Here is a 12,396-nt window from a genome sequence, read left to right as displayed (position 1 = left end):
TTTAGTCTTAACGCAGAAAGTCGCAGCCTCTTTAAGCAACATCTTGGAGCGTTTTCCAACAACCAGCAGAATGAAAAGGCAATTCCTGATCTGGAATTCCGGTCACTTGCGGTGCAGGCTGCCGAGCACTGAATAGTTTCATGGAAACGTGGTATTTTTCTTTTTTTTTTTTTTTTTTTTTTTTTATGAGGGAAAATCCTCAGTGACTGGCATTGCCAGGTGATACCATCTGGACCAAGGGCTGGATGAAATCAGGATTTCATCTGCATCAATCCAGTGGACAGGCTTGGGAACACATCCCTGCAAAGATCAACCACTTGGGAAACTTATTTCTGACACAGAAAGGTGAAAAAAAATGCATTTTGAACGTAGTAATCCCCAGAAAATGGGCATTGAATTTCAGAGCCAGCCGCGCAGCGGTGATGGGATGGAGGTTAGTACCACAGCACTGGCTGCATCCCGCTCCCCACCCTGTGAGACCGCGGTGGCACCTCTCCGTTTGCTTTTCCCGTGCCCAGAAAACTGATTTCAGAAATAAAATTTAAAAAAACGGAGGTTGCTGGAGCACTGCTGAGGTTTGGAAACGATGCTGAAGATTCAAGTTTGGACTGGTGTACCCGTAAACAATAAACATGGCATCTTTGTTAATAGACGGTGGCAGGCGCTGCCTTCAGCGTTACCCTCTGTGCGGGAAACATCTGCCTCTGGAATAATCATTCTCCTGCTTTTTGTGACCACTTCACCCTCAGAAGATGATTTCTTGGATTTTCAGGGTTACTGTCGGTGCATGGAAGATGTTTACGGTTCATGTTGGTCCCAGTGAGGATGGCTCAGTGGTACCAGTGATGTAGGACTAAGAATCCCTGATTAAAAAGTCATTAATTTGCTCATTATCTACTCACGGGTTTTTCTCATCCCTCTCTGGTTGGATTCTTGGGATCCTTCAGACGTTGAGGGCTTTGCCTAACCTGGATGCTTTCGAATTGATGGATTGCTTTTTAACTTCACACAAAGGAACTTTAAATTAACCTTGCTGTTAATTAAAAGACCAGGTAGGTAAAAAAGAAAACAACCCAGGGGGTTTATTTTTGACCCTAGAGAACTTCGAAATGGAGTATATATGCTGGTGGAGCGTTGCCTGCTGGTGATAATCAAGGACCAGACTTTCTGGTTGATAGAAAACAGTAATTAAGTTGTAAACACCCATTAAGTGCAGCGATTCAGTGACACGTGTGTGCCTCCGTTGTTCTGCAAGCTGGAGGAGCTGGGAAATCTCTCCTTTTCCTCCCACGTTTTCTGCTCCTTCCCCTGAAATCTGAACCTGAGCCCGTCGGTGAAGTCAGCGGCGTTTCTGCCAGCAGATGGAAGCAGCAAAGCAATATCTCCCACGCCCAGAAACACCCAGGCTGCAGAAAAAAAACCTTGAGTAAAGGCACGAGGCAGCTGAGGATGGAGAAATGCAGTCCAGCAGTGCTCCACCTGCTCGGCTTTATACTTAGAGTGGAAAAATAATGGATGCTGAGTAGTAGAGAACCCAACAGGTCCTTAAAATCACGAGGATGAGCTTGAAATAGAAGAGCTGGGCACCCTCAGGATGGGAAACGTCGCTCCCACGCTCGAGTGATGAGTTAAATCGGCGTGATTTCGTGGGGGTGTTGGCTGCAGGATTTTGACTTAAGTTTTATAAATCAATATAAACGTGCATATAATATAAATTGACAGTTCACTGGGTTTTAAAAATCACCAGTCTTGGCTGGTGGGTTTCTGGTCACAGCCACGCACCCAGGACTTGGAAAATAATAAAAATAAACAGTAACTGTAGACAGAAAGTCAAACCTTCAATAGGCAAGAGGAGAAATGACCTGGTTTATTTTATGATTTGATGTTGAAGATGTGGACACTGACACTTGTGCCGCCTTGGAGATGTCCATCCCACCATCTTCAGTCATCATCTGGGAGCTGCCGGGCTCCTTACGGGCTCCAAAAGGAGCCTGGGGTGAGTCACTAAGCTCAGAAATTAGTGCCTGACTTCTAAATACCTAAAATCAGATGAATCAAGCCCGTTTTCAAGGCTCATTTGCGTTGTAGGAGGTGCTCAAAAAATAGGATTTTGGTCTGCAAGTGGTTCGCCTTTCACAAGGTGGCACCTTGGGGGAAAAAACAGCTTTTTTGGGATGCAAGAGGCACTCGTTCCTCTTCTGGGAAGCTACAAAAAAGACACTGCAAACCCTCTAAATACAGCCGGCTTTCCCACCTGATCTGCCTTGTCTTAGGTTCAAATGAAAATGGATTTTCCTGTCAGGCTTTAGGACAAAGAAGGACTTTGACATCGGTGGGATAACTGGAATTAAACTGGTGTCGCATCCCTTGCTCATGAGGATATTGGGTAATGTCTTTGTGCAAGTTGGTTGGGTTGAATTGAGGTGGTTTTGATGGGATGCGGGTCAGGAAAACCCAGGCAGGTTGAAGAGGGGACTGGAACCGCGAAGCTGCAGTTCCTGCCTTCAGCTCTCCGCAGATCCATTGCGGAAGATGTGGAACATCTCAAGTACCTGGATGATGTGGCTTTTAAATGAGTCTTCTCCTCCTTGTTGGTAAATTTTAGCCCCCAAACCATCTTGGAGACAGTCAAAATTCCAAGTGGGCTTGGAGCTTCCAGGAAATTCTGTTTTCTGCAACACGCAGTGTGGCGGTTGTTCAGGTGGAGACCACAGATCCATAGGGATCACCCTGGAGATCCCAGCCGTGCTTGTAGTACCTTGCGTTGCCGAACCACGTGTTATTTTTAACCCTCTGTTTTCAGGACGTGTTTGAGATGCGCTTCGCCAAGATGCCAGATGAACCAGAAGAACCTGTGATTCCAGCTTCTTCTCCGGTGGTGGTGCCACCTCCCACCAAGGTGGCTCCCCCTTCCTCCAGCGATAGCAGCAGTGATAGCTCCTCCGACAGCGACAGCTCGTCGGATGACTCCGAGGAAGAGCGAGCTCAGCGGTTAGCGGAGCTCCAGGAGCAGGTACCGCACCCGTCGTGATGGATTGGGGGTCCCCACTGCATCCTTCTTCTTGGACTTGGTGGCCTTGGGGACTTCAGCTCAAAGCTGTAGACTTTCTTGGCTGTACAGTAATGACTATCAGCTTTGCTTTTTTTTTTTTGCCTTTTTTTCACATTTTTCAAGCGAAGCAGAAAGAATTGGTGCTTGTCAGGATGGTCCTGTGCAGCGAGGACACACTGGTGGTCCCCAGCGGCAGGAATTTGCGCTTGGGGGGACACCCCTGAACTCATGGGGTGGAGCAAGGATTTACCCAGCGTGGGGAAAGCCCGTGAGATAACGAGCAGCGCTCCAACCCCTGGCCTTGACTCCCACATCTTCCCTGCTCGTGGCATTGTTAATGATGCTAATTAAAGCGTCGTTAGTGCGTAGCAGGGAGGAATGCCCCTAAAGAGGTTGTCTCCTTCCTCGTGTGGTGGCCAGCACTTTCATGGCCAGAAATGCCAGCGTGACGAAAAGCTGGAAGAACCAACGTAATTGTTCCTAAAAGATAAGAAAGCGTTAGGCGGTAGAGAAAAAAAGTTAATTAATATGGAAAAGGAGGAGGTGCTGGGCAGAAGTATCTTGATCTTGGTGTGTGTCTGCCTTGCAGCTTAAAGCGGTGCATGAACAGCTTGCAGCCCTGTCCCAGCCACAGCAGAACAAACCAAAGAAAAAAGAGAAAGACAAGAAGGAGAAGAAGAAGGAGAAGCACAAAAAGAAGGAAGAGCTGGAAGATGCCAAGAAAAGCAAAGCCAAGGAACCACCACCCAAGAAGGCCAAGAAAAGCAACAGCAACAGCAGTACCTCCAGGTCAGCCCCGTCCCCCTTCCGTCACCTAACATTTTACCGCGCAGCACTTTGCTTTTTTTTAATTATTTCCCCTTTGCTAATTAACTATACACAGGATTCTTGACAAGTGATACCGCGCTAGGGCTGGCTCGCAGCGAGCCCCTTTTGCTCGGTGTCAAGTCCCAACCATGAGTTCAGCTTCGGTTTTGGGGGGGGGGGGGGCTGATGCTTTTCCCCGTGGCTGCTGTGAACTGGGGGGAATCGCCTGGAGCTGCTCTGTTGGATCTCAGATCCCTGAATCCTCTAATTCTTTCCCCCTCCCCCTTTTTGGGGGGGATCTGTAAGTTTTAAATGAAGACGTAAGATGCTGAGAGCCGAGTTTCTACCACTTAGCTGCCGGCTTGCAGGGGAGGCAGGATCCTGGTATTTAACCCCGGGGGAAAAGGAGTAGTTTGGCATATTTTGCTGTAATGAGATGAAATTAAGAAAGAAGGAAATAATGAACAAGATCTTGGAGCTTGTCTCCGTCTCCGGGCCTCACCGCAGCATTTATTGCGTTGAGGCTTTGAATGAGCCCCAGCAGGCGCGGCAGCGGATTGTTGGAGGGAAACGGGCTGTCTGTGACTCCATTAACCTCATCATTTACTAACTGGGGGGTGATTTTCTACCCAGGCTTCATTCATGAACTGCACTAGCACTCAATCTGCTGCAGATGGTGGGATGCATATCTATAGATCTACATCCGTCGGGTTTGAAGTGTAGGTAACCCCAGCAGTGATGGCGAGGAGTCCCCGTAATTGCTTTTTTCCCCTTCTTATGAATATATATTTTTTTATGGATGCTGGATTTTACTTCTCCGTACCGGGGTGTCGGGCTCTGAAATAGCCCAACCTCTCGCCTTTCCTGTTGAAGAACGGGCAGCATCGGTTGAGCCTTGGTCCATCCAAGAGTGGATGGAAGGAATTCCCCTCCAGAGCTGCTTCTGCTTTTTCTGAATTCTGAATTTTCCCCTCCTGCGACCGCTCGGCTCTTGGTGGGACAGAGCTCAGCCTTGGGTGTCTTTAACAGCCGGTTGAGCTCAGCTTTCCGCATCCCAACCTTGTGGCTGAGCTTCCAGCTCAAGCTGTAAATGAAAAAGATGCTCCTTTCCACAACGGGAAGTTCCAATTATTAACCCCACCACCGTGTAGTGGTGACATTTTTAAGAGGTTAGAGCCAAGCGGCTGCTTTTCGGCATTACTGTTCTATAATAACATTTTATAATTGTTCTTAAGTAGTAAGAAGGAACCTGTGGCGGTGAAGAACAGCAAGCCCCCTCCAGCCTACGAGTCTGAGGAGGAGGAGAAGTGTAAACCCATGTCCTATGAGGAGAAGAGGCAGCTGAGCCTGGACATTAATAAACTCCCCGGTGAAAAACTGGGCCGAGTTGTCCATATCATCCAGTCGAGAGAACCCTCGCTCAAAAACTCCAATCCCGATGAGATCGAGATTGACTTTGAGACATTAAAACCATCCACCTTACGGGAGCTGGAGAGATACGTAACATCGTGTTTACGGAAGAAGAGGAAACCTCAAGGTACCTTTTAGCCCCCAAAACCAATTTTTTCTCCTTTTTCTCCAGCGATGCTTTTCCAGGCTGGAGGCAGAGATGGGGAGGAGGAAAGGTGGGTGCAGGTATTGAGGTGCTTGGGACCGTTGTCCAGTGAAAAAGAGGATTTTATGTCTTTTTTTTTTCAAATTTTCCTGGATTTACTGTTTTTCTAATGACACGTCAATGTTTGTCGAGTCCTGCCACGGGACTGGAATTTTGTGGCACCGATACGCCACCGCTTATTCCCATATACCCCCGAAACGTCGGTGGTTTGATTCCAATTAACACTGCAAGTGGGTTGTTTCAATCTGATGCAAGCCGTTTTTCTTAAACCCGTTGAGGACCTTTCTGATGAGCGGCAGAGCTTTGTTGGGGGGCAGGGAGCAGAGGCGAGGTGGGGGGCACCCAGTTCCTCCCCCTCAGCATCCGCGGGATGCCGGCGTGCTGGACGGATGTCGGGATTCAGGCTGAGGGGGCTCCCTGTGCCTCCCACCTCCGCTTCAGGAGGTAGAAGAGGGGGTTTCCCTTTTTTTAATGGATATTTTAACTTATTTTGATAGACTTTTGCATATTTCAGTCTCTTGTGATCTGTTGAAATGTATTTTGTATCCATTTGTTCTAACCATAAACGCAATTTAGGTACATTTTATCTAGAAATTTATACCCATTTCTATTTTTAATACAATTTGAAATACAGATTTGTGTAACACATGTATTTATTAACGACTGAAGAATGATGAAAAGCTTTTTTTTTTTTTTTTTTACATAAACCACCCAAAGCAAAAGGATGTGGCAGCAAACAGAGGGAGAAATAGGGGGATTTAAAGGGGGTCCCTTGATTTCCTATGGCCAGGGGGTAGCAATGACTTCTCAGGATAAATCAGAGGGGGAAACAAAGCTGGCCAAATCCTTCGGGATTTTATCTTCCTATACCTTAGGAAAATATTTAGATGGGTTTTTTTCTTTAGTGTCGGGGTTTTAGTAAAGGCTTCCAGCGTGGCCGGTGGCTTGAGCAAATCCTAGCGTGTAGCCATCTATCGGGATTCTGATTGAAACTATTAAAAAAAAGTTGATTTTTTTTGTCCTTTCCCCTGCCTCAGCCTCCTGCCACCTCCTTACACCAACAAGTTGAGGCAGCTAAAAAAAAAAAAAAAAAAAATCAAAACCCCAGCGGGTTTCCAACCCCGTGTCACACAGCCACGCGGGATTAAGCACCGGCTCCTGGCTGGACACGAGCCAGCTGGAGGAGGAGACCCAAAGGGGCTGGTTAAAGCCAAACCTTCCCGCTCGGAGCCGGGATTAGGAGGATGAGGAAGGTCCTCGCTCAAGCGAGGCTTAAATCCCGGTTCAAGTGAGCAGACAGGCAGGACTGGAGCTCGGCTTAGCCCATCCGCGTGGCTGCTGCTGTTGGTACGGGAGGAGCAGGCAGCACCAGGCAGGACTACGGGTTATTAATTAGCCTCTAACGATGTCGTACTGTTGTCTTCTTGCAGCGGAGAAAGTGGATGTCATTGCTGGTTCCTCTAAAATGAAGGGGTTCTCCTCCTCAGAGTCTGAGAGCACCAGCGAGTCCAGCTCCTCCGACAGTGAAGATTCAGAAACAGGTTAGACGCAGCTTATTTAACGACTCAGTCCTAGACCTGGTTTCTGTATAAATAAATATGTTTTCATTCCTGGCTCGGTCTTTTAATTACTTTTTTTTTTGTTGGTTTTTTTTTTATTATTATTATTTTAATTTGTTTGTTTGTTTGTTTGTATAAATGGTCTTTAGAATGAGCAAAACCATAGACGCAGCTGCATGTTGCTGGGTTTTGGGGCTCAGCGTGGCCAACTTGGCGGTAGCGATGTTGTCTCTGGCAGTTCTTGAGCCCAACAGGATGATTTTTCCCGACGTTTTTTTCTTGTTGAACTTGGGACGCGAGCGCGGGAGCCAAAAAACTAGCGTGCGCCAAGGTAGCTCTTTGGTTAATGACTTAGATTTGTAATTTTCAGGAAAAAAGCTCTTATTTTTCCCTTGAAGGAGAGGTTGAAAACATTGTCACCAGCACTGCTCGTGCCGCAGGGGATAGAGAAAGACATAGGAATCCGGGTTTAAGGGCAAAAACCTTTTTCTTCTACGGCATCAGGCAGCTCTTGAGCAAAAAATGATTTTTAATTCAGTTTTAAATCACCAGAGAGGCATCGGCTCTGCGTAACTCTTTGCTTCTCCCTCCTACCACCAGTGTTCGGGCTTAAATCGGGCTGTTCTGTTCTTCTCCGTGGTGATGCTTTCCGTGCTGGCGTTCCCTCCTTGGTTTCCAGGGGAGCAAAGCTGGTGCCGTCACTTGAAGCCGGTTTTCCCTCCTGGCTGGACTCCGGAGGTTAAGCCGGGCTTATCCCAGCGCTTCACTCGCTGGTACCACTTCCACATCTCCAGCAGGTTGGGAAAGCGGGATGTGCACGTGGCAGGCAATAAGCTGGATTTATTTTGGTAGCTGGGTGGGGCATGTAGGGTGAACGGCATGGAAAAAAGGAGCAGAAATCCCCCCAAAAAACAACCAAACAACCCTCAAAAAAAAAAAAAAAAAAAGCAGGATTGGTCAGACTTGAGTTTGAGCTGGTGCTGGCGATGCTTCCCAGTGATTCTCTGCTTTTTAGGGATGTGATATTTTCCCTCTGCTTTTTAGGGATGTGTTTGGCCAGGATAAGTCTGGAGGCTGCTGTCTTTGAACATCCTGATCTATTTTAATGTGGTTTTAATAGACTTGGGCTTTTTTTTTTTTTTAAAGTTTCAATGCAGTGGTTAGGGTTGACTCTCAGCAATCGGAAAATTAAATTATTTGGTGCTAAATTCTGCCCTGGCTTGATATGGGAGAAAGCAAAACCTGCCATATTTGTGTTCTTAAACAAATTTGGATCCAGTTTAGCTTTATTTCTGCCAAGCTCACAGTCCCATCAACCAAAACAAACTGGAGTGACCAGTTTATCATGACGTATCACATCTCATTAATCTTGGCTAACATCAACTCATCCCAAATCCAGAGCTTTAATCCCAGCATCCCATTTCCAAGTAAAATGATAAAATCGACCTACTAAACCCATCCACTACAATTCTGCAAATTGTGTTTGATGTAAAATTCTCTCCCTTCCCCCTGCCCCTTCCAAAGCTGATGAAGGATCCGCAGCGGGATGGCAGGATCCTTCCGGGGTGATTGATTTATAGGGATGAGCTCAGGGATCCTGCCGGAGCTCAGCAGCAGGGATGCGAGATGCGAGGTGGGAATTTTTCAGGATGCACCGGTGCCAAACCCTTCTCGTTTCAATGAGCAGAAATTCAAACCTGGAAAAGCACCAGCATCTCCTCCGTGCTGCTCTTGCTCTGGTAAATCCAGCTTCCAGGAGAGCGGAAAATGCTCTTTTTTGGGTGTTTCTCCCCCAAACGACGCCTGGTTAGATGCGGAGGAGCCCAGGGTTGCTCTTGGTGTTTTATTTAAATGCATTTTTCCTCTTTTTGGCTGCTTTTTCCCAAATCCAGTATCCCTCCCATCTTTGCCATCTCGTCTCCCAAGTATTTGGGATGGATTTGGCTGATGTCCAGGTCAGGTCCTTGGGAGAGGCTTAAGGACCCCGGCTCTGGCACGAATACCCTCCCTCTGTGCCAGCATTACGCCATCGGGGGACAAATCCAGCCCATAACGCTTGGGGTAGGAAGTTAATTAAGAGAATTAATCTCTTGTGTTCCGTTAATTTCCAGTGCCGATGGGTTTTTGGTCTCCTAAAGCATTTTTTCCTCCCCTTTCTGCTAAAATACACCATGAAAACCTTGTGACCGCAGGGATTTGATGATAATCAAGCAGATTTTCTCCATCCCGGTATTTGTCGTGTTACCACTGAACCACTTTTTAAGTTGTATTTTAAGACCTTTTAAAAGACCTTTTAGGCCATTTCAAGGCGTTTTAAGACCACCTTTTAAAAGCTCTTTTAAGATGCAAGTTTTAAGACCTTTTCAAAAGACATTTCTAAGATGTTTTAAGGTGTATTTTTGACACAGCGTGTTTACAGTGATGTTATTTTAACGACCCCGAGCGGAACGAGCCGGTTCGTTTTGCTGTTGTGAAATATTCGTCGATTTATTTTTTTTTGGGGGGGGGGGGGGGGGGGGGGGATAAGGCAGCGTCTGCGCTGGCTGAAGCGGAGAATTAGAGTTTCAATTAGTAAGCTTCAAAATTAAAACGTTGCCCTGCCATTCTGAAGGCGATCTGGCATCTTAGCAATTTATTTTCTGTTAACAAAGCTTTTATTTGCCCGCCAAGCCGCTGGACGGTGGGATCACTTTGTGCAATAGAGGATTTTTTTACCTTGATTTTTTGGCATTTGCTTGGGTGTATCATTATAAAAAAAAGAGGCATTTAATGCTAATGCATATAAGCAAACACAGATGCGATGAAATTGTAAGATAGAATTAATTGCAATCGATTGCAACTCCCTTTTATTCTCTTTACAGTGCCATTTTACTGCTCGGCGGTGGCTCCCACGAGCTGCCTCTTGCCTTTTTGCAAGCCAGAGCTTTTAAAATCGGATTTATTTTTATTTTACCTGTTCGAATCCATGCGACATCTCCATCCCTCCTTGGAGCTGGCAATTAAACGTGGTATTGCATTAAATCGGGAGCATTGGGGTGAAAATCTGAAAATAGGAGGCTTCAAAGGAAGGAAAACTGAGGATAATACCGGTTTTGTAGCGTAGGAGATGGGACTGAGCCTTTGCCTTGAGCCCTGAGAAAACCAGAGGTGCCAATCGAGAGGGTTATTCCGGTTTAACTTGTTGTAATTAAAAATTAATGGATGCAAATGACCCCGAACTGCATCCTGGAAGCACCTAGGTAGGATTTTTCGCTTGCAGGCAGCCACAAGTGAGCTCTCCCAGCATCTCCCGATGCTTCTCCCAGCTTGGAGCATCTTGGGCCGGGCTGTTCAGGTGCTTGGGCAACGTAAAACCTGGCTTAGGTTTGGTAGGCACAAAATTTGGGGTGATTTCATGGCAAATCGGGGCGGGCTCTGCCTGTTCATCCTCACAACTTGAGGATGCTTCAGTTATTTAATCCCCTGTGTGTGACGGGAGGTGCTTCCCAAGACCCCTGAAAAACCAGTCGGGGGGGGGGGGGGGGGCGGGATTCACGGTAATTAACAGCAGAGATGACAAGTTTAGCGATTTAATTTGAGGCTCAGTGAGCTGATGGCTGAGGATTTGGCTTTGCTTCTGTTTCCCGCGGGCGGATCGCGTTTGCCGGCGCGTTCTACGCGGTGGCGTAAAGCAGGGCGGCTTTGCCGCTTGCTCAAGGTTTTAGGAAGGATTAAAAATCTTAAAAATTGGGATTAGAGCTGGCTCAGCAGTGCTGGAAAACCTGTTCCTGGGGGTTTGCGGAGCTGCTCGTAGCAGATCAAAAGATTTTTATCCCATTTTTAGGAGGAGAGGCACTAACATAAGGCTGGGTCCGGTCAGTGGTGGCTGGGACTTCACAGAGTTGAAAATCTCTCAAGTTTAATTCAAAAATATCTGGGTTTAAAGCCACAGGTACTTGGATTTAATTAGCAGGTATCTGGGTCTCATTCAGAAGTAGCTGAGTTTAATTTTTTTAATTTAATTATATATATAAATATATATAAGTATATATATAAATTAAAAAAAACATATATAAATACATTTTAAAAAAAAAAAAAAAAAAACACGAGGCCACCTGGGTGGGTTTAAATCGCAGGTACTCATGTTGTAATTCAGAAGTGGGCAGGTTTTAATTCCGGGGCAGCCGGGTTTAATTCAGAAGTACAACGGTTTCAATCACAGGTACCCAGGTTTAATTGGCAGGTACCTTAGCTTTAATTCCCAGGGACCCGGGAATTTAATTGACATGTACCTGGCTTTAAATCGCAGGTTTAATTCAAAAGGACCTGGAATCTTGTTTAATTCACACGTCCTTGGTTTTAATTCAGAACTACTGGGGCTTAATCCACAGGTTCCCAGGTTTAATTCGAAGTTAACCTGGATTTAATTCAAAGTTTCCTGGGTTTAATTTGCAGGAGCCTGGGTTTAAGGTAAAGGTTTAGTCCTCAGGTACCAGGTTTCCTTCCCAGGCACCCAGGTTTAATTCCCAGCATCCAGATTTAATTCCCAGGCACCCAGAATTTGCATGTACCTGGGTTTAAATCACAATTTTAATTCCGAGGGACCTGGAATCTGCAGGTACCCACGTTTAATTCACACGTCCTTGGTTTTAATTCAGAACTACTGGGGCTTAATCCACAGGTACCCAGGTTTAATTCGAAGTTAACCTGGATTTAATTTGGTTTTCTGGGTTTAATTTGCAGGAGCCTGGGTTTAAGGTAAAGGTTTAGTCCTCAGGTACCAGGTTTCAATCCCAAGCATCCAGGTTGAACCCATGGGTGCTGCTGAAGCTCAGTCCCAGCCACCACCCCACCCCCCCGCCATGTCCTCCATGTGCTGGTTTCTTTTCGGGGAACTTTAATCCTCAGTCCATTTTCCTTGGAGTTTGAGAGACGGATGGATTGAACCCAACCATTTATTTTTTCAAGTAGTTTTGTGCCTTTTGAGGTAATTTGCTCCTTCTGGTTCAGTTTCTCGGCCATGGGGTACGGGAGGAAGGACTGGAGTCCCTCAGTGACCTAACACGAGTCTTCCCAGTTGCTTCCCAGTCTTTCCCACTGTGGAGTAGCTGTGGCTCTGGGTTGAGCATCCCCTTCGTGGGGATCCAGCACCCTGTCAGGCAGATTTTGGTGTATTTCATGTGATTTGGAGAATAACAGCTGACCCGGTCGTTTCTCTGGCAGAGCCACAGTTGCTGGCATCCCAAATTTGGGGGGGGGATTGATGGGGTCTGTAGGGTGGACAAAGGCACCAGTCCCATCTCCCAAGAGCACAATTAATGAAAATTAGTATTGTCCACTACAAAAAATACTCCACTGCTGAATCCAGGAGGCTCTGTCGCAGC

At 46.5% G+C, this 12,396-nt stretch overlaps 1 protein-coding gene across 1 annotated transcript in view; it reads left to right on the top strand.

Moving 5' to 3' along the window:
* The window catches only part of BRD4 (bromodomain containing 4), a 57,300-nt gene that overhangs the window by 31,413 nt on the left and 13,491 nt on the right, over nt 1-12,396 (top strand). Inside the window, 4 exon segments of the mRNA XM_040613349.1 lie at nt 2,804-3,013; nt 3,642-3,841; nt 5,098-5,396; nt 6,905-7,015. Of these exon segments, the coding sequence (XP_040469283.1) occupies nt 2,804-3,013; nt 3,642-3,841; nt 5,098-5,396; nt 6,905-7,015 (820 nt within the window).

This window comes from Falco naumanni, chromosome 13, assembly GCF_017639655.2.
Source record: "Falco naumanni isolate bFalNau1 chromosome 13, bFalNau1.pat, whole genome shotgun sequence".
NCBI classification, from domain to species: domain Eukaryota; kingdom Metazoa; phylum Chordata; class Aves; order Falconiformes; family Falconidae; genus Falco; species Falco naumanni.
Note: the sequence above shows the minus strand (reverse complement) of the source record. Positions and strands in the feature narration are given on the sequence as shown.